The sequence below is a fragment of the Patagioenas fasciata genome, chromosome 2, assembly GCF_037038585.1.
Source record: "Patagioenas fasciata isolate bPatFas1 chromosome 2, bPatFas1.hap1, whole genome shotgun sequence".
Classification (NCBI taxonomy): domain Eukaryota; kingdom Metazoa; phylum Chordata; class Aves; order Columbiformes; family Columbidae; genus Patagioenas; species Patagioenas fasciata.
Window position 1 is genome coordinate 166,852,317 of NC_092521.1, and position 21,656 is coordinate 166,873,972.

The window sequence follows — 21,656 nt, forward strand, 5'->3', positions numbered from 1 at the left end:
GACCCTAATCCAATCAGATTGATTAACTAAAGCGGAGACCCCATAAGCTGACCCCCCTCTGGCCTCTGCTATTTAGTCCTGACCAAACAGTGGGAGAGACGTGCCGTATTTACACCACAATGGGTCCGCGCTGAGAACCTGTTTCATTACAGAGCGACTTAAACTCCCATTACTCCATCAATGTATCATTCTTCAATAGTTCATTAAAAGCTGCTCCTCCACAATAACTATTAACCATTTCTCAGTCCAGCTGGCAGGTTTAAAGCCCCAGCCAGTCTTTAGCAGAAGGAGGTGGGAGTGAGTGAAAGAAATAGATAGACAAGGGCTCCCTTTTAAAATTTAAACGAACTGGGGGCTTAAATAGTTTGAGGTAATTTACTTTTATTGAATGGGGGGGGAGGAGAGGGAGGAAACTTTTATTTTGACTTAATTATGTGCTGAGGTCCTTTAAAGAGAAAGGGCCATGATAAGCTAGTATTGTATTGCTTCTCTTGAGGTCAGTTCATATTTCTGCCCAGAAGAGTTTCAAAGAGAGCTTGCATGGTGTTGAGAGACTAGAAAATGCCCCACAACTTAAAACATGAACAGTGTCTTCAGTCCCTAAATATTAAAAGCAGGGTGAAGGACACAGTTTTCAGTAAATAGCACTTGAGATGGAAAATGCCCATTAGGCTGGAGAGTTCATTTTCTGTTGCTAGCAATGGTATGTCCCTCTACTACATCCTCCAAAGTTTTATCCTGTATATTTTTAAAGGCAACTCATAAATCTTCCCTTGTCCTTGGAAAACTGAAAGATGTGGAAACTGCCTTAAAAACTGTCAAACCTCTAAGGTAAGTGGCTGGTCATGAGCTGTGGCTAAGGCGATCGCTTAAGGTCTTGTAGCTATGGCCATGTTCTGCTCCACTGCTTCACACGATGCAGGTGAAGTGCCCATATCAGTCCTAATGAAACAAGTGAGAAGAATTTTTTTCCTCTAGAACTTACTGCCTTGGAAAAGTTCAAGTGGCGTGTTCTGTCCTCTGTCCAGTAATTGAGATTTGAACCTCTGAGAAATTACATGAACTGTAGTCTCTAATATATGATTGGTAGACAAGTAAGTAGGTTTAGACAGGGGGGAAAGATCAGGCTCAATACTTTTCCTATATATGTATCCTCTTCTTTGCACTCCCAATAGTTTAGGGTACCTGAGCCACCTGTACCACCCAGCCCTTGGCAAGAAAGACTCGACAGTGGCACCTATCTGAATGTTTCTCCATGGAGCTGCACAGATGCTTTTACACTCCCAAGACACAAAGGAGGAGAAAAATCCTCTTCCAACAGCCCCGTAGAAATTTCACCTCCTGTTAATACCTGAATCGTTCCCCATGCAGGTAACACAACACAGTGAGTAAGGGGACTGTTCCTTTTGAATAAGGAACATCACAGCCTTTTGAATCCTTTGAATCCTTTTGAACACCACAGTTCCTTTTGAATAAGGAACTTCACAGCCAAGGACAGGCAAAACTGAGTAATTGAATAGCTGGATGGGATGGGGACTTATGAAGAGCTAGAGGGACATAGGGTCAATCCTGTCAAGGGTTGACCCCAAATAGCAGCAGATATGGTTCCCCTGAACATTGCCATTCCCTTGTAGCTGGGCTCATGAATATAATCACTGTTTAATATGTGTTTCATTAGGCCTGGCTATGGAAATGTAAAACACAAAAAACCAAAAACAAACAAAAAACCCCAGAAAAAAACAGAACCAAAACCATAAATATAGTTGTTGCTAAAACATGTGGGATATCTTTCCATAAACAGGCTGATGGGGAAAAAAAAATGTCTGGTTTTGGATGAGATATCAGAATATGGCTCTTAATGGGACCAAAGTCTGGTGGCAGTTTGGCACCGCTGAATCACAGCTCAAGCCTGGCCCTGAATTAGTAATGAGATAGCAGAGCAGCAAGGGCAGCCCAGACACTGAGGCAACCTCGGTGAGATTTGGGCCTAGAAAGTATTTCCTGAAGGCATAAAATCAGTCCTTTTCAATGAAAGAATTTCAGATAGTCTTGTAAGGCAAAAGGGAGTTGCTTTAGTGACTATTCCAGTTTGTGCTGAAGGAGGATGGGTTCTTATTGACTCGGATGAGAACCTGCAGTTAGATCCTAAAGCAACTTAAAATTCAAGCTGCAAAGTTTTGCTTGCTTGCTTGCTTGCTTGCTTTCTCTCCTTTTCTCCGTCTCTCTTTCTGGGTAGGAACTCAAATATGTTCCTACCCTGGGGCATCTGCCGCACAAGAATGTGACTGAGCTGTTTTTTTTTCTCCCCCCCTCCTGCTGTAGGTGAAGCAAAACTAAAGGGTGGTTTGATTCTCCCTCAAGGAACAACATTCTTCAGTTATGAAATCGTCCCAGCCTTCCTTCCCTCCCTGAGCCCGGCTACTGAAATCCTGCAGTCTCAAGCAGGGACAGACGCTTCGTGTTGAGAATGTTGTGAGATAAGAGAGTTTTGGGGGCATGTGGGATTGGGGCTCCTTCGGTCAGCGAGGAGGTGAGGATCGTTTTCCTCCTGCATGGGGTGTAATTGCTATAGGAGATTTGGAGTGTCTAATCCGAGAGCATCTGTGGTAAAACACTGACCCAGGTTTTCCAGATTGGTGGTGGATGCCCCATCCCTGGAGACATCCCAGACCAGGCTGGATGAGGCTCTGAGCAACCTGAGCTGGTGAAGATGTCCCTGCTCATGGCAGGAGTGGCACTGGGGGAGCTTTGAAGATCCCTTTCAACCCAAACTATTCTGTAATTCGATGTGTCCTTGCAGACATCCAGCCTCGTGATGACATCAAGGTATTGGGTTATCTGGTTCACTTACTGCCTGTGTTCAGTGAATGATCGTGGGCAAGTCATGTTGAGCTTGTGTCTGTGAGAAAGATATTCAGCTTGGCTGTGCTGGCCTAGTTCAACTGCTATAGTCACCCTAGAGTGACATACCCAGAATGGGTGTTTTAATTGCGTACAGAATATTGTGGTATGATACTTTGATATGGGCTTAAGTTACCATGCTGTAGATCTTACAAATGTAATTATTTTGGGATGATCTCTCACCACTAAGCCTGAACAGTGACACCAGCATTAATATGGTGTCTTGGCTCCCCAGCTCTAATGGGGTAACCCCACCAGCTGAATCCACCTGTTGTCCTTCTGGGTTCTGGCTGGTGGAGGCCGCACCATGATACAAATCAAGGCTTTGCTCTCCTTAGGCTGCTGCGTTTTTCAAAATTCATCCAAGAAGTAATGCCCAAGTACCCTCTGAGTAACAAAAACACCCCTATCTCCAGATGGCAAGCACTGGAAGAATGAGCCTCAAGGTGAGTGTAGATCACCTACACATGCTGGGTCAGGACATTCCCTGAAACTATCCCAGGTGCTCCCTAATCTCCTCCTACAAGCTCAAATGATGCTACCCCACTATTCCAGGCAAAGTAATTCCAACTCTCAGACTGTCAGGAACCTGCAACTGTTTTCCTTCTGTGAAACCAAAAAAAGGAAGGAAGCAAGGAAGGAAGGAAGGAAGGAGAAAAGAAAGAAAGAGAGAAAGAGGAAAAAAGAAAGGGAAGGAGGAAGGAAGGAAGGAAGGAAGGAAGGAAGGAAGGAAGGAAGGAAGGAAGGAAGGAAGGAAGGAAGGAAGGAAGGAAGGAAGGAAGGAAGGAAGGAAGGAAGGAAGGAAGGGAGGAGGGAAGGAGGGAGGGAAGGAGGGAGGAAGGGAGGAAGGGAGGAAGGAAGGGAGGGAGGAAGGGAGGGAGGAAGAGAGGAAGGGAGGAAGGGAGGGAGGGAGGGAGGGAGGGAGGGAGGGAGGGAGGAAGGGAGGAAGGGAGGAAGGGAGGAAGGGAGGAAGGAAGGAAGGAAGGAAGGAAGGAAGGAAGGAAGGAAGGAAGGAAGGAAGGAAGGAAGGAAGGGAGAAAGAGGATATCCAAGCCTTTCGTTTCTGCTAGTGCTGTCCTAAGAGAAAGCAGACATGTTCTTCCACAGATCTGGACAGGGCACCTGGACTCACCACCTGGGCAGGATTCAAATGCAAAGCAAGTCTGTCCCTTGGATGAACCCCTTGGTGCTAAAGGGAAAGGCAGAGCTCAACCCAGACTTACTGACACCAGCAGAAGCAGACTGGTCTTTAAAAGCCATACTGTGATGGCGAAGAAGGATAAAACAGTTCTATGGGCTAAAATAGGCTGAGGCCAATTTAGAGGGGAAAAGACCAGATACTCAGACCACGCCAAGTGCTTAAATCCCACTGCATTCAACAACTTAGGGCAAAACATATCTAAAATCTCCCACTTATATTGATGAGTGAAGTGTTAGAATTAGTTGCCTGAATTAGCACTCTGTCTGAATTTGCCACGTTCATAACCAATGAAAGCAGAACCATTAACTGATGGTGATTTCCTCAGACCTTTGATATTCATTTTATCCCATTGTGGTATCAAAACTGATCGTATCTGATAAGTCCGGCCAACAGCCCATCAATTCACCTCTGCAATTATTGAGAGAGCTGAAAATGCGGCATGAAATGCCACAGCCTCAGAAAAGAAGCCGGACATCCATCTTGACCACTGAAAACACAATAATCCTTGCAAGGGGCATAGGATCGTAGGATAATTCATGGGATGGGCCCTGAGAGGTCTCTAGTCCAACCTCCTGCTCCAAGCAGGGTCAGAGATGACCCCACTCTCTACGCACTCAGAAATGGGGCACTTCTTGGTTCTATGCATCACCTGTACCCTCTCAGTAGAGCTTTGGGATTGAAATAGTTGTTACCTCTGACTGGATGTTGTTTGTACAATGGAGATGGTGGATAACCACCCTCCTTGCATTGTGGTGGCACACACTTACTAGCTATCCCCATGGGAAAGCTTAATAATCCTCTTTTCTCTACAAAAGACGCTCTGAGTCAAGTTGAAACTACTTGGATGGGGTCCTGGGTCAACGAAACTTTCCCTGCCTTTGTCACACGTCTCCTTTATCAAGATGAAGTCCTGTCTCCAGCAGCCCATTCTACATGACACTTTATCACAAGCAAATGAGTCCACAGTAGATTTCTCAAGATCTCTGCTCCTGTTCCACTATGGATGCTGCTGTCACCAAATCCATAGCACTCACCTTTATCTAGCACAGGCCCAAAAATGGCTAAGCTGTCATTGACGGTCGTGCAGTTCCACCTCCTCCCTCGAAACTGGTGTTGGCATTCCTGGATTCCAATCTTTACCCCTTCTGCCACGCTGGGCATGATCTCCACATAGTTCCGACAGAAGCGTAGCTGCTTGGGTACGAGTCCTGGGATGCTCCCGCAGAGGATGGGCTGAGTCCCCAGCGAGGAATACTGGTGACCGATTGCCAAGGACCTGGGAGAAAAGAAACACAAGGAAAAAGAGATGCTGTCAGTCTGGCTTTTACCTTTGTGCTTGGTTCACAAGAATGGGGACAGAAAATCAACATCTTTGGTTCCTCTGCATTCTCCTCTCCAGAAAACATCCTTTCCACAGTCATCCCTCCCCAAAACAACATCAACTCTCCTGAGTTCCCTACTGGCCCAACAAGGCAAGCAACTCTGCCCTTATCCTCCCATTTCTTCATCCTCTCAAAACATTAACCCATCACTGTGCTGCTTCTTCCCAAAGAGGCTCAGCTCATACAGCTAGTTTGCTTTGCAACCAGAGGGTCAAAACCACATTTCTTTCTTTGAAAACCAAGCACACTTGTACAAGAAAAGGTAGGTTTTATAGGAAGTTTCAGTAGCTGATGAATCCCAGGGATTAGAGAGTCAAAAGCACTTTCAGAGCTACACAAAGTAATAACACCAACAGTAGACGAAACCATACTCCAAGCATTTGGAAGGGGAACATTAAAAATTGATAGCCATCATACAATTCAACAGTGTGCCTTATACATTTCATTTTTTCCAGGTAACTTCTGTGCACTGAAACCGACCCTAAAGTCTCAAGTAGCTTGGGCCTTGAGAACTTAAAAAAAATCAAATTCTGAGCTAAATGCTGCAGGAGTCCTACCAAAACACACCACCCCATGATGCTTTTGTAAGCAGTTGTATTTCCTGTGCTGTAGAGGAAAGGGAATGGAAACATAGCCCTGCTGGAATAGAAACAACCTAGGGAAAAACACTCCTATGGCTTAATATGGGTTAATTGGATCCTACATCAATGCTATTCCACTGCGTGAACAGCTGCACTCATGTTACTAGAAATACTCATGCATAGGTACATACAAGTTTGGAGCCAGGACTGGCATAATGGTAAATTCCTTGAAAGTACGGTCTAGAAAAGATTTTCTACTCTTTAGCAAAGCATTTCCACACCTAATTAATCCAGATATGTGCTCTGCAAAGCTGAATACTAGGGCTTTCTAATCCGGTTCAAATGCTCTAAAAATAAGTTATTAAAATGGCTGCCAGCGTCCTTGTGGTTATTAGTTTAACACATTTTCACTTTACTTTCACACCAGTTTCAATTTGGGAATTTTCAAAAGTAGAGCTGTATTTTCACAAAACGATACCAGCTTTGCTGTACCCTCACAAGGATATGGAGAGCCTGCTTTGATCATCAATCTGTACGTTGCTTTGGTTGAAGCGAGAAGAGTGAAATTAATACAAAACAAACCAAACAAAACAAAAACTAAAAGAACAAAAACAAAAAACCACCCCAAACCCAAAAAACAACAACAAAAAAATCAGCAAAACTTGAGTGCAAATTCTGTGCTCAGCCAAATGGAAGTCTGTTGAAAGGAGCGTCCATGAACCATTAGGTTGGTTGAAGCCTTAGAGACAAACAAACCAGCTATGCAGAGAGATCAGCAGATATGCAGCTAATTATATGGATTTTTAAAGTGTTTTTACTAGTGTTTCTAATAATAACCTTGATTACTAAAACTGAAGGGATTTTTGGAGTACAATTTCCTTTTCTTCTAATTAAATCTCTTGATTGTCTTTTCTGCTCAGAATTAATGACAAACAGAAGCCTGCCTGGGCAGTGTGTATTCCTGTTTACATTCATTTTTGCTATGTGGTCGTCTCTGGGCTAGGATAAAAACTGTTTTAAAATGTCTGTCCTTTTTATTGGACAAGGCTAATTGCGGTCAATTATCTCCCTTCCTGGTGGGTACCTGATCAAGAGGGGACAGAAGTGAAAAGAGTTGGACATTCAGATGGGCAGGTACCAGGGGATTTTAGGCTGAACTCAGTGGCTTTGCTAAGTGTGCATAGACTAGGCTTTATATATCAGTCCTTTCTAGGCAAATGAGGCATAGGGACCTCCAAATGACTCTGGTAGGAGTCCAGAACCAAGTCAATCAGCTCAGCCAAAAATGTGCCCTGTCCCCCAGTAAATGAAATTTAGATAGACAAGATGAGAGGTACCTGGGAAAGCAAAGGATTTTCAGCTGATTTCCCAAATTCAGATGCCTCCTTTCCACCTCAGCTCCACCTTTGGGGGATCAATCTCACTTAACATAGAGGACAATTGATCCTACTCTGATGAGGGAAGATGAGAGAAATAGCATGAAGTTCCTCTTTTTTCACGGTATTAAAAGAGGGAAGAATACAGCTCATATTGACCAGTAACTGTGTTCATCTCGTCCACCTTCTGATGTCTGCAACATGGACATCTCCAGCTGATCTATTCACCCCAGTCTGCTTTTGTAATCAGTCAGTGGAGAGAAACAGGCACTTCAAGGTACGATTCATCTTCTCTGTTTTAGATATCTGCTTTGGGGTGAAGTGAATCATGGCCTTGCCTCCATTGACTGTATTGGCTAGACTATCAAGACAGCCTATCTCTTTGGTTGACTGGTTGAGTGGGATATGTCTGCACTGCAAAACTCTCCAGATGAATCATGTTATGATATCTAACAACAGGGATAGCTAAATTCCTGGAAAAAGTCCCACCCAGGAAAGCAAAGTGCTGTGTTGAAGGACATGCAAAGAGGTCAGCTGTAGGAAGGAGACAAGTTCCTGCAGAAACCCACAGGAGAAGACCAAGGAAAGGACCCCGTTAATTTGCTTTGCCTATCCAAGTGGCTTGATGTGGGTTCGCTTGAGTTTAAGATTAATTCAGGGAACAACCAGTGGCAGAAAAGCACCTGTGAAATGGAGCCCACACCAAACCAAAGAGTGTTTGCTCTGTGTATGCTTTTGTTTCATTGCTAAGCTGTATAAAAACACTGGATCACAGTTTCTGGACTAAACACAGCTCCTGAAACACTCTTTTAGGCTTCAGAGGACTTGAGTATGTTGCCTCTGTGGCCTTGTTGGCAATGCAGAGTCTTTGGGTACCATGTCTCCAAATCTCAGCCCATTCGACTGCCTGAGTACTGGGATCTAGGAGGTATTCACAGATTCCAGCTTAAGGCATGGGGGCTAGATGATCTCTGTAAACAATAGGGAGAGATAGATACCTTCACTGAAGCCTCCAGAGAAGAGCACTAAGTTGCCCTGACTCATCCTTCAGTCATTGAGTATACAGAGAGTCCAGGATATAGCCACCTTACAGTGTCTAAAGTTACCTTTAACGGAAGCATCTGTAGAGTTTGTTCCAACAACTAGAGTCACCAACATCCTCCCCAAAACATTCAAAAGTGCCCTGTTCAGTTCCCACCAAGGACAAAGTATCCACTGAGACTGAATCAACCTGCTGCAGGGTCCATCCATAATGTTGTGAAGCCAGGAGGACTTCCTTGTGCTATTTCAGTAGGACCTGGATTAAGTTTTAGGATTCAAGTTTCATAAACTTTAATTTATGTGAACCACCAAACTCATTCCTGTCTCTGTGTGTTTTGGTGGTTACTACAGTGGTAGAACAAAAACATCGGTCATAGGAAGAGAAGCTTATAGGTTGATGCCCTCAACTGTTCGTTTCCGTTGCTGGGAAGATCATCTAAGATAAAAAAAATAAAAACATGTAGAAATACTTTTAATTGCTTTTCACACTGCTCCCTTCTCAATACAGTAGGGAAACAGTCACACCTTGCTTTGATGTTACAGTCTGGAAAGTTTATATCTGCAAAAGACAATCTCCAGCAAGAGTCATGTTCTCAAGGCGTCATCAGGTGCTGAGGCAGTGTAATGCAAATTTGGCATTTCATGGAGGAGTGTGTAGTCACTTGACTTTCAGCTGAAGATACAGGGTGGAATCTCAAAACATGTCTCTATGAACAGCATCTCTGCCGTTAAATGCCTCGAAGTACTTCTTCCTAGCTCCCTTGAAGGCTCTGGAGTGTGACAACATATATCAGACCACTCTCTTTTGGTCTCTACTTGGCTTCCAGCTTCTGGGTATAAACGCTTTCTCCCTCTCTCTAAAGTAAATTTATCTTTAGGAGGACCAAGTTATTTCAGCATCCTGTCATTCTTGTTGATCATGAGGTATGAACCTTATGAACCTTCCTCCTCTTCCCCTCAAAAATCAACAACAACCCAAAACCTTTAGAAAAGATTGGGAAAGTTTATAAAGATCAGAATCTTATTTCAGTGTTACTCAACTCTCTAGTAGCTCCCATCATTCATTTTTCCACACTGTTTCCGATGATTAAACCTGCCTTTTGCATTTTTCCACTCTCCTACCATCTGCTTCTAAACTGTCTTCTGCATGTGGGTAATTTTGAAAATGTGGTGTTGAGAAACGGGCCACGTGTCGTCTATTGTGGTCTAACCAGGCATCACTTTCAAATTTCTTAAGCATCAACACTTCCTGGATGTATTGACAACAACCTCTTATTTTCCACTGGACAATTAATGAAACACTCAAGTTCACAAACACACTCATCCCCAGAACAGGTACTGCTCAAGTCTGAACCAAAGAAAAGGGTCAAAGAGATGTTTTTTTCAGACCAATTAGCTTTTTCTTCCCATTATCTCTGGAGGAGCCATGAAAACACTATTCTGTATGTCCACAGCCAAAGTTCTTGGCTTATCTTTAAGCCTTGCATGCCCTGAAGTGTTTAATTCTACCTTCAGTGAGCATTTTTCTTTGCCAACACACCTAGAGAGCTCTTCATTTCCCTTATCTCAATCTATCTGCTCCTTCAGCAGAGCCATTGTAAATACGTACCTGGCCACCTTCTTAATAAATTACGTGTACCCTCCCTCTTGGAATGGACACCCGGCCAGTTTATGAGGAAGAAATATGCAGGAAATATATGCTCATAGCTTTTTCAGAAAATAAGGCTACAGTTCTGGATAACCTTGCTGTACAGCACAACTCTACTGACTTTTCAAGGTCGCTACCTGCTCAGTATGGCTGTCAAAAGTCCTTGACACATCAGTAGCAGTATGTAGAGGCGTGTACACCTGCGTGCTTCTTCCTGAATTCAATTATTCTTGAACTCTGTAGGAGCTTTATTTCACTGTTCATCTTGGAGAGGCCTTTTGCTGGCTCCAAGTGCTGCCAAGAGCTTCCTCAGCAGACATCCTTCTGGGGTCCTGACCCAGGTGAAATAACTGCATTTATTAATGCTGTACAGCAAGAGTGTAACTTGTCTAATGAGCTGCTATAAGACCCAGAGAGCACTTAAGTCCCCATTGAATATTGAGAACTGAACAACGGTAGTAACTTTTGTTTCATGCAGATGCGAGTTGGCAGCCAGTCCTGGTGCAGAAGTTAAGCCAAAAGATGTCCATCTGCTTGTAATAAAGGGAATTTGTGCTGGCTTGAAGATACCCTAGGTTTTCTTGCATGAGATCCCCTAATTGGAGGATTTCACACCTCCTCCAAATCCTTTCTCAGAATCTGTTCAGCTCCCCATTGTCTCATTGTCTTTTCTCACCACCCCATAATGGTGCCACATCTAACTCTTTGAAGATGAGTCTCAGACACACTATGAAGGGGACAAACTGTCCAAAGCTGCATGTCTAAAAAGGTGAACACTCAGAAAGCACCCTTGGTATTACGAGACAAAGATACTGAAAAATGTTGCTTGAGAAGTATTTATAGGTCCTGCCAAGCTATAAGGAAAACCCAGCAAGGGTTGTTTCACGTCTCCTCGTACCAGACCAGAAGGGCTCACAGGGAAGCTGCTTGCATGTGGCAAGTGGGCAGCCCTTAGACCATCCTACAGTGTTAGAATTAGGCCATCTGAGGTGCCCTATCCACAATCCCCCATGGACTGCTAAGGTTCACAAGCATGAACTTCATGTATTTGACACTGCCTAAAAACTCCTGAACATCTCAACCAGAGCTAGGGACCAGGTATAGGAGATGTAGTTGAGCTAGTTTGTCTTCTTTTACGTTTCTATAGCATCCATCAGTTCCCTGCCTTTACAAAACTCCTCTGTAGAACTGAACCACCAGCCCAGAGGCCGGGTGGGTGGACAGGCAGAAACATTAATAAATCTGCATTCATTTAATGGTACTCTTTTTTACAGAAAAACACCACTATTCTAGCATATGCAAGGATTATTTTTCTGTTTTGCTAACAAAATGAAAATAAAACATGGAGAAATTTTAGAATGGAAAGAAAAGGACACTTGCCAAACCCCATAATTTTAAATGGAAAAGGATAATTCCACTAATTAATGCCCCCCCTGGATGGAAGTGATTTTCCTGCATGGTGTTAAAACTGTCCCAAACTCAAGCAACTACAAAATATACATTTTAATTAATGTTTTAGTTGCAAATATTTTAGCTGAAAATTTGAAAACCACTTAACATAGGTCAGCAAAACAATAGGTTTAGCTCTAGAAAACATGAATCAAATAACTGGTTATCACACAAAATATTTTTAAGTTAGAGGGGCTTTTTTTGTTTATGTAATACCCAGTAATAATCAAGCCTAGGCCTAAGCAGTATAACACTAGATGAAGAAGTAACATATTGTGATTGAGAAATTATGAGCATCTGCAATGTTGATTGCAGTGGAATCTTCCACTTTTGATCTCTGAGGGTCTGTCTATTGCCAGACTTTTCCTAAGAGGTCCACAAAGAGACCTAAAAAAATCTAAGCATGTTGTCAGACAGCTCAAATTATCTGTGTGGGGATCTGTCCTTCTATATTTCCTTTTCCAGTCTGGAAAAACAAAAAAAAAAGCAAAACCAAAACCAATCAACCAACCAAAAAAGACTGAAAACTGCTGGATTAACAGTTCTTTCCATCTCTTTTATGAGATATCTCTTCTTCCATCCTAAAGTAGAGCACGAGAGCTACACTTAATTCTTTTTTCTCTTCTGCATACAGAAAGTATGTACACAAATGTGCAGCTGGGTCTGATCCTGCAAACACACAGGCATGGAGGTAACTTTTCTCCCACGAATAATTCCCTAACCCTTGCCCTGCATTAATAACAATGATGGTGATGATGATGCAGCATTGTATTTCTCTAGCACCTTTCATCAGAGGATCTTTGAGTGTGAGACTCATCTCACCCAACTTTGACCATTTAAAAATTATCCATCTCGGCCAAGTTAACTGTCTACTAGAGACCGTGAAGCAAGATCAGCATCTCCAGAGGGCAATTCAGCCCATCCTAAGATAGGTGCCTCAGATAGGTGGGCTGAATCACTGGAGATGCCCAGGAGGCAGCACTGGCTGTGGAAAAGTGACGAGCATAAACTAGACACCTTGTTTTTAGCAAGTTAGGTAGAGACCAGGAATCTCACCCTTTGTAGCTGAATCTCAGAAATCACAGGATAGTTTGGGTTGAAGGGACCTTCCAAGCTCCCCCTGTGCCACCCCTGCCATGAGCAGGGACATCTTCACCAGCTCAGGTTGCTCAGAGCCCCGTCCAGCCTGGCCTGGGATGTCTCCAGGGATGGTTCATCCACCACCTCTCTGGCCAACCTGGGCCAAGGTTTCACCACCCTCAGGGCCAACAATTTCTTCCTCATGTCTGGCCTGAATCTCCCTCCTTTAGTTTAAAACCATCACCCCTTGTCCTATTACAACAGGTCTTGCTCAAAAGTCTGTCCCCATCTTTCTTAACAGCCCCTTTTAAGCACAGAAAGGCCACAATAAGGAGCTTCTCTTCTCCATCTGAACACCCCAGCTCTCTCAGCCTGTCCTCCCAGCAGAGCTGTTCCAGCCTCGGATCATTTTGTGGCCCTAAATTCCTGGAGGGCTGGAAAGAGGACACAAAGGAAAGTCTTTGCTGAGAGATAGAAGGCAGCTATCTCTAACGTGGACCATGGCGGCTTATTTATAACACCCAATAGTGGTTTGAGTCTGGATTTGGAAAATAACATACTCGATGGCACCTTCGAGTGGATGCTAAGAAAGCAGAGTGTAATTATCTGAGTTGAGGTTTGGCCAGGACAATGTGTTCCCACAGGAACTAAGGCAACACCACAACACTCAGCACCTTCCACTCTCAGCGCAAGAGATGTTTCTTTGACTTTGTCTTCCCTTAGGATCTACAGAACAGAGCAGGAGGGGAGAGAATATGAGTATTAACAACCCAGTCCCTTGCAAAAAGTCTCAGGAACTCTTTAATTACCCTAGGCAATTAACTCCTCTGTTATGCATGTCATCTGAAAAACAACCCATCCAGCAGAACAATGGCCCCTCAAACCATATTTTCAAGCCTGGCTCCCGGACACGGTGACCCTGATATTGTTTCCATACCACATCCTATATTCTCCCTGGAGGTCTCTCTTCTGAGATCCGCCTCCCTCCAGCTCCGTTTGTTTTATAAGATTTGCCAGGATTAGAGATGTATAAGCATTAACATTTTAATCTGCCACCTACACTGCAGTTTATGAGAGCTGTAAATCTCGTGGTTACAATGAACTCATCTAATGATATTGCTGATGGATAAATTTACCTGGGATGAGGAACAACAGTTACTTGCAAATGAAAGAAGAGTAATTTGAAGTTTCATGTAAACACCTTTGCTGCGTTACATCTGACTTCTCCCAGCCTAACCCCTACCAGAGTTTCATGACAAATGGAAAGTATGCATGTATGTGTGTTTGCAATGCAACGACTGGCTGGCCTGTGAGAGAACCTGCCCCTTTCTACTCAGCTTATGTATCTTAGGCATTGGAATCAAGTTTTAGCTGAAAATCAAATTTTTCTGGGTCATGTGAGCTAAATTAGGGGAATGGCGGGAAGAAAGAAGACGATATTACGCAATGAAAAATGCCCGCAGTATTTAAAGATATTTAGACTCCTACTATGAATTGCAACAATAATTAGGAGTGTGGCTAGTGCTAACCCTCCTAGTTCTCCCCCACCCCTAAAGCATCCCAACTTGAATTTTTTTAAATGGTCAGCAATACAAATTACATATTGTGGTTTCAAACCTCTCGTTAAGGCCCATCCCCCTGAATTGAGGTCTGTTCTGGGCTATGTCAGTGCTAAATACCTTGGAGGACTGGGCTTAAAGACCTCAGATCCTTGTGAAGATTGGATTTGGACTTCTAAATTGCTTAAGTGCTTAAATGCTTGGGGGAATTTTATCCTGAAACTCCTTAGTGATGAAGCCAATTTTGAAATGAGAACCATGGATGGAAAGCACTGCCATCGTGGTGTTTAGGCAACCCTATAAGAACAATACAGTTTTCACTGTTCGTTTTTCTAATACACCAAATTATTCCAAGAATGCATTCAAAATATATATATATATCCTCCAAAATATATTCTGGATATGCGTTTGGTCACACCAAACATATACCCTCAGTCAGTCGTGCACGCATGTCTGTGAGATCCTTCTTTGGCTTTCACTGAGTCATCAGGCTACCAAATGTGTGAACTCACGCTATAATGTTCTCCCAGAAAAATAACAAATTGATTTCATTTTTACAGGCTACAGCATGCTATATAATTGGAGACACTGCCTTGTCAACTCAGACCGGTCTGACCCGACCAGAGACATTGCTTACAGCTGTTTACGAAGCCATAAAGTTTCCTTCTCTTTGTTTTTCCTTCCTTTTGCACCCTCTCTCTCCCTTTTTTTCTTCTTTTGCCTTCTCCCTCTAATGAATCCTACAACTACTTTTCGTTCTGGTCATAAAATACTGTTAAGGAAAATGTAGGAAGCCTTGATTTGGAAAAGCACTTCAGAGTGTGCTTCAAGTTAATGCTGTAATCAATGGGAGTCAAGCACATATTTAAACCTGAGCATATGTGTAAGGACTTCTATTGTGCCAAGACAGCCAGTAAGGAACTTTCTGTTGTGCTGGTGTGTGCTTCTTTTTTTTAATTATCGATACCAAATTAGAGGTTTTGATTGAGCAATCTCAGGGACTGTTTCCTTGTTAGACCCAGAGCACAGCTCCAGTTGCATCAGGAATTTTGCCATTTCTCACTGTCACTGTGTCCAAACCCATATCATTTGAAGAAGGGCAAACTCCTACATTAGTTCATCTACTCTACTGAAACTGCCTGTTAGGACTAAGCACATTTCTTTTTTCTACATTAATCTATTTCCCATAAAAATACTTCTATATCAAAAACCCCACCCTGAAATCTTCTGAGTATTTTTCACAGTAGTTTGCCACATTTGCCAAACATTTGGAAGGACTTAGAGTTTCCTGACTGTTGTAAAAATACAGTTATGGAGGGTGGTTCTGCATACAACTTTGCCTCGTGTAAATGTATTTTATGTTTATTTTAAAATACTCAGAACGTCAAAACTTAAGTGAAATACTTTGATTTCAGATCAAAAAAAGAATTTCTGATCAAATGCTTGATTTTCCAACCATGAAAAGGGTGTTTCCATTTTGAACTACTGAACAGAAAAAGAAAAAAAAAAAACACAAAATTAAAAAGATCCCAAAACCAAAAGAGCTTTTCATGTAGTTGCACCATCCATCAAAATACCATTTAAGTGCTTTACAATAAATTACGGTTGTGCTTCCTTTCATATCATCCATTCATCACCAATTCTGCTCCTCCTTTGGTCTGAAATGTCACAAGACTCAGCTTATTCAATCCCTCTGAAATGCTCAAGGATTGATTAATATTGAATGGACTGTTCCAAAGTCATACACAGACATGAATATATATTACACCCTCTTTGAGGGCATTTCTGTAGACAGGATGGGCTTAGGACTAAGCAGAGTATTTATCTGGATCTTGGTCCATACTCGTGTGGGAAAAGGATGTGAGAGTCGATCAGGAAAAAGAAAACAACTTTCCTCCAAAAATACGCTGAAGCTTTCCAGGTTTATATTTTCCTTTTTATAAGGAAATGGAAAAGAGTAGACGGCTCCTTAACCTCTCCTTCCTTCTATTTTGGAAGGGCTGCAGAAAAAGATCATTGAACAGCAGAGAAAACACATGGAGGAAGGTCATGATGAACATGCCAACCCAAAGTGAAGTCAACTCTTATTTACAGCTCAACTTGTCCAAGACTGCCATGAAGCTCAGAATTTTTTTGCTGCTTATAAACCCATTTTTTTTAAATGAAAAGACCATTTTTTTTCTGCAACAGAACAACTGGTTGTTATTTTTTTTTTTTTTTTGCAAAGAAACTACTTTGCATGGGAAAAAATCCTTATGGCTCCTTGACATGTTTCAGCTAGATCTCGCTAAAATTAAGGAGGTACAGACTGATGAGTTGCTCAAAGGTACAGGAAAAATGCCAGTGTGTGTCCTGGCACTTACATACACTTTGAGAGAGAGAAAACCTTTCCCTCAAAGGTGATCTCTCACAACAGAAAAAGAAATAACAACAGCATCATTAAACCTGATGCAGAGAAAGAAGTGAAAGATTTCATTCAGTCCGACATTTGTAGACACCTCGTGTCTGCTGAAATTCATACATTTGGTCTCCAGCTCAAAATCTATTCTGATGTGAATGGAACAGACATGGATGTTTCAGCCATAAGGCAGCTCAATTTTCTTGGGCTGCTAAGCAAAACATCCCAACTTCCTACATCTATGTCAATGTTTTATAGTCTGTTTTTGAAAGGGGAACCCCTATGCATGTGTAATGAGAATCTATTCATGACCAGCTTGCTTCCCTTAGCCATCTTATGTGGACTATTAAGCAACAGGCCACCCATTCCAAGGGTCAAAAAGGGTGATTTGGGTGAAAAGCTTTTCCAGTCTTTTGAGTAACCAAGGAAGAGACTTGATCTGATTTCTTGCAACACGGCTGGAGAATTACAGCACCATGTGGGCATCAGAGCATGAAGAGAAGGACAAAATTTTCTTCTCCGGGCTTCCTCTCCCTAAACTTGTTGGAGTTCGGTGTTCGTACACCAGGAGCCATGGCTCAAAGATCTTGTCCAAGCGAGTCAGCAGGTGAGGTGCCTTGATCACAGAATCGTAGAATCATAGAACAGTTTGGGTTGGAAGGGACCTTCAAAGCTCATCCAGTGCCACCCCTGCCATGAGCAGGGACATCTTCACCAGCTCAGGTTGCTCAGACCCCATCCAGCCTGGCCTGGGATGTCTCCAGGGGTAAGGCATCCACCACCTCTCTGGGCAACCTGGGCCTAGGTCTCACCACCCCCATTGTAAAGAATTTCTTCATGTCCAGCCTGAATCTCCCTCCTTTAGTTTAAAACCATCACCCCTTGCCCTATCACAACAGGCGTCACTAAAAAATCTGTCCCCATCTTTCTTATCACCCCTTTCAAGTCCAGAAAGGCTGCAATAAGGTCTCAATAAGGAGCTTCTCTCCTCCAGGCTGAACACCCCAACTCTCTCAGCCTGTCCTCCCAGCAGAGCTGTTCCATCCTCAGGTCATTTCTGTGGCTCCTTTGGTCCCTCTCCAACAGGTCCATGTGCGTCCTGTGCTGAGATCCCCTCACAAAAACACAACCATAACTGTTCTCCAGCCTTGTAACTTCTCAGTGTGACCGGTGACTCAGTCCCTGGCTGAAAAAAGCTGGTGACGGTAAGACTGATGAATGGGAAAGAAACTTGGGTGAGAGAGGAAGCACGTAGGAGGGGTACAGTTTGGAGGAAAGAAGCAGAGTTTCCTTAGAACAGGAGAAACTAACCCAGTCTTTGTCTTGGAGGATGAAATAAGATGCTGGATGAAGAGCAACAACAATAGCAGTGGGCCCATTTTCCCTGGTTGGTGAGGACAAATGACCCCCTAGTCCTTGGGACAAGGTGCCTCCTGCAGAAGGACTCTTGGAGCATGGCAGCAGCCAGGAGCCTCACCTGCAGACCTGTGCGCAGGATCGGAGCCTTAATGATTTCTTTCTGAAAGCGGCTGGGGAAACGCAGACAGTCTGCCAGATAGTGATCAGCTCACGGAGGGGTGATCACTATTAGGCAAAGATACCAGCTTTGACATGTAGGGAGGGAAGCGGCCAAGAATTTGGGAAAAGCAATCCCAACTTTCTGCCGCATGTTCCTCTGCCAAGATACCTCCTGTGTTTACTTTAGAAACCAGAGACGAGCCCTCCGCTTCATAATAACAATAATAAAGCTGCAGGGTCACTCGGCTTAACAGATGGATTCCTTCCAGCTTGGGTTTCTCCTCGTTTACCTGCAGAACTGTTGCACTGATGTATCTGGGGCATTATGCAATGTTAATAATTGGGTTTCACAGGAGATCTGAACAATGACAAGGGGAGGCTGTGGGAAGGAAGCTTCACTGGAAAAAAATCAAATCGACTCGTGGATCTCACGTGGAACCTGTGGACTTTGCTCAAGTTTAAGGAGCCTGAGTAGCTACAGGGACCATGCAGCCCTCTGCAGCAGGGACTTGTTGCTTGCCAGAAAATTGCTTGTATTCATGCAACAGAAGCAACTCTGTCTCAGCAAAGAGCTGCAGGAGAAATGAACCAAATCTCTTCCTTTCCAGCTTCTGGCTTTCCCGTGCTCATGTAATAGATCCTAAATATCATAGAATCATGGAATCACAGAGTGGTTTGGGTTGGAAGGGACCTTCAAAGCTCATCTAGTCCAACCCCTTGCCATGAGCAGGGACATCTTCAAGTGAATATCTAATGGTGCCTTACATAGCAGGGTCAGAGAGAGAAATCCTGCAGGATTATTCCCTTACATTTCTTTTCTGTTAGTACCGAATCAAAACCTTAAGTTGTGGATATGATTGTGCTGAAATTCTCAAAAGCCTACGCACCTCAAAGCTTTTTGTGTGTGTTTGCAATTTTCTCCTGTGATGCACAGATAGTATACAGAAGACTAAATCTGTGCCATTGCTGGATTTAACCTGCTGAGGTTTTATTTTTTGCTTTTAAAAAAGTTAAATGTCAGGTTGCAGTACAAGTAGCTTATTTTTCCACATTGAAGCAACTTTTAGTACTGTAACTATTTACTATAGCTCTGCCTGCATTAAAACATGCAGAAAAGAAATGAGAGAAGTAGAGACCCAAAGGAGATGTTTTGACTAGCTGGATATATTTAACTGAACAAGGTACTTGGAATTTTAGCAGCTTTTTTGATTAAGAAATAAAGATATTTCCATCTACCTATATTGTCTGAAAAGAGAAAGGCCAGTTTTCAAGGATTTTTATAGGAAGAATAAGTTAAGTCATATACAGGTGTTACAGCTACTACCTCATAAGGCACTGCACAACTCTGGGTTTTATAATTATTGAAAAATTATTGTGTACAGTGTTCAAGTATATAATTAATATAACTCAGTTTCACAAGTTATTGTCAAGGTTCAGAGCTGAGCAGGAGTAAGAGGGGACCAGCTATTCTACACATGACGGCATGGAGATGCCAGGGTTTTAAAGGTTTCTAAGCACTTCATCTACAGGACATTATCCCATGTATCACCAACTAGGAGGGCAAAGAGGAAGATTTCTTTGGATGGAACAGTCTATTCCTTAACTGCAAGGCTGAAAGTGGCAATGAAAGCAAAGCCATGAACAGAACAACATGTTTACCTTTGATGCCACCATCAGATGTTTTCTGCCTTCTGTTCCCTTCCCTTCCTGCATGTACCCACGCAGAGACACACCTATTGACACATCCTTGTCCACGGAGGCACAATTTAGCATTTCTCTGCTCTAGTGCACCCAAGCATTGACCAGAAACATCGAATGCCCTCGAGGAACTCTTTCTTAATTTTTTTTTTTTTTACCGACTAATAATATTTGGAAATCATAAGCTCAGAACCAGAGGGATTTAATTTCCAAAACCAGAGAGGTATTTCAAGACATGGGAGGGTCAGTTTGGTTGACTGCACATCGGCATCTCACACCCTTTCAGTTGTGCTTGGAGATCCTACCTGGCTCCCAGCTGCTGCACCAAAAGGGCACAGGTCTTCTGTAGGACCTTGTCTGGTAGCTACCAACCTCACTTCATTGTCTTGGGTACCGTCAGGAATCTGCAGCAGAAGTGGGTGCCTTGCTGTGGCCCACTCAGCTGGGTGGGATTCAGCTCAATACCTTGTAGAAGACTACAGCACAGACCTGAGCTAGCCACCCTACATTGCCCATGTGGCCAATGGAAAGAAAAAGGCACAATTAAGACCCAATGATTTGGCCTAGTTTAGATATGTGTTTCAATATGAAGTCACATGCTGGACTCCACTGGCTAGTAAAACAGTTATGCCGCAGGTGGGAATTCCTGACACTGTAGGTGTTCAGTGGGATGAATCCCACCTTGAACACAGGATTGTGTTTTCAGGCGGTAAACAAGAGGTTTGTATTCAGCTGTATCAAACCCTTTGGCCAAACAAAGGTCTTGTTCTGGAGAAGCTCCAGAGAGACTTGCTGAGAGGAGAAGGGGGGTTGCAGTAAGGTAGGGACCCCCTCCATGGGAAGTCTAACAAATGTAGGAACAGAGACACACATCCAGATTTCATTGAATAGTTGAGGTTGGAAGGGACCTCCAAACCTCCCCCAGTGCCACCCCTGCCATGAGCAGGGACATCTTCACCAGCTCAGGTTGCTCAGAGCCCTGTCCAGCCTGGCCTGGGATGTCTCCAGGGATGGTTCATCCACCACCTCTCTGGGCAACTTGGGCCAGACTCTCACCACCCTCAGTGTCAACGATTTCTTCCTCATGTCCAGCCTGATTTCCACTGTAGCCCAAGCCAGGACAGAAGGAGTCTCCCTGTGACACAAAATTCTAAAGATTCAACAACTTTCCCTTCGCTTGCCTCCAGGTGAGGTAGTTTTCCCCAACTGGGGCATGTGAACTGGTGAGAAGCAATCACAAAAAGCTAGGAATTCTGCCCAGTTTCTCTTCACCGGCATTGTAATCTTATTGATTCATCAACATATATACTTTCCAAGCCAGACCACCCATTAGCTCATCTCCTCTACACCACTGGCCATTGCTGAATCATCTTCTTCATAAAGTCTTGATGCAAAGATATCCAGAGATGTGGAATCTACCAGTTCCCCTGGGGACGTCCTAATCGCTTTCCCTGGTATGAGCTGCTGGTGCTGCTGAAGCCAACCACTTGTGGCAATGGTGGTGATCACAAAACACTTTGTGGAGACTTCTGCAAAAGGAATATGACTTTAAAGATGTGGGCCTAGCAAGTGCTAGTTTTGATTCCACTGAAATCGGTGAGACCTGAATCCTGTCCAGAATAGGAAACAAAAAGGGGCAGACAGTCAGTTCCCTATAATTTTTAATCTGGGTTGGGCTTGCTTCCTTAAAAATAATAACTAGTGGCTTCACCCGCTCCCTACAAGAGATCATTTATTCATTCTGCTGAAAAAATGAGTTTGTAAGCAAATATTCTGGATCTCTCCTGGAAGTGCTTCTGCTGGGTATTCACTTTAAGAGGGTGA

General features: G+C 43.4%; 1 protein-coding gene across 1 annotated transcript in view; it reads right to left on the reverse strand.

Moving 5' to 3' along the window:
* The window catches only part of WNT3A (Wnt family member 3A), a 99,625-nt gene that overhangs the window by 44,379 nt on the left and 33,590 nt on the right, over positions 1 to 21,656 (reverse strand). Inside the window, exon 2 of the mRNA XM_065831301.2 lies at positions 5,137 to 5,378. Within this exon, the coding sequence (XP_065687373.1) occupies positions 5,137 to 5,378 (242 nt within the window). The remainder of the gene's footprint in view (positions 1 to 5,136; positions 5,379 to 21,656) is intronic.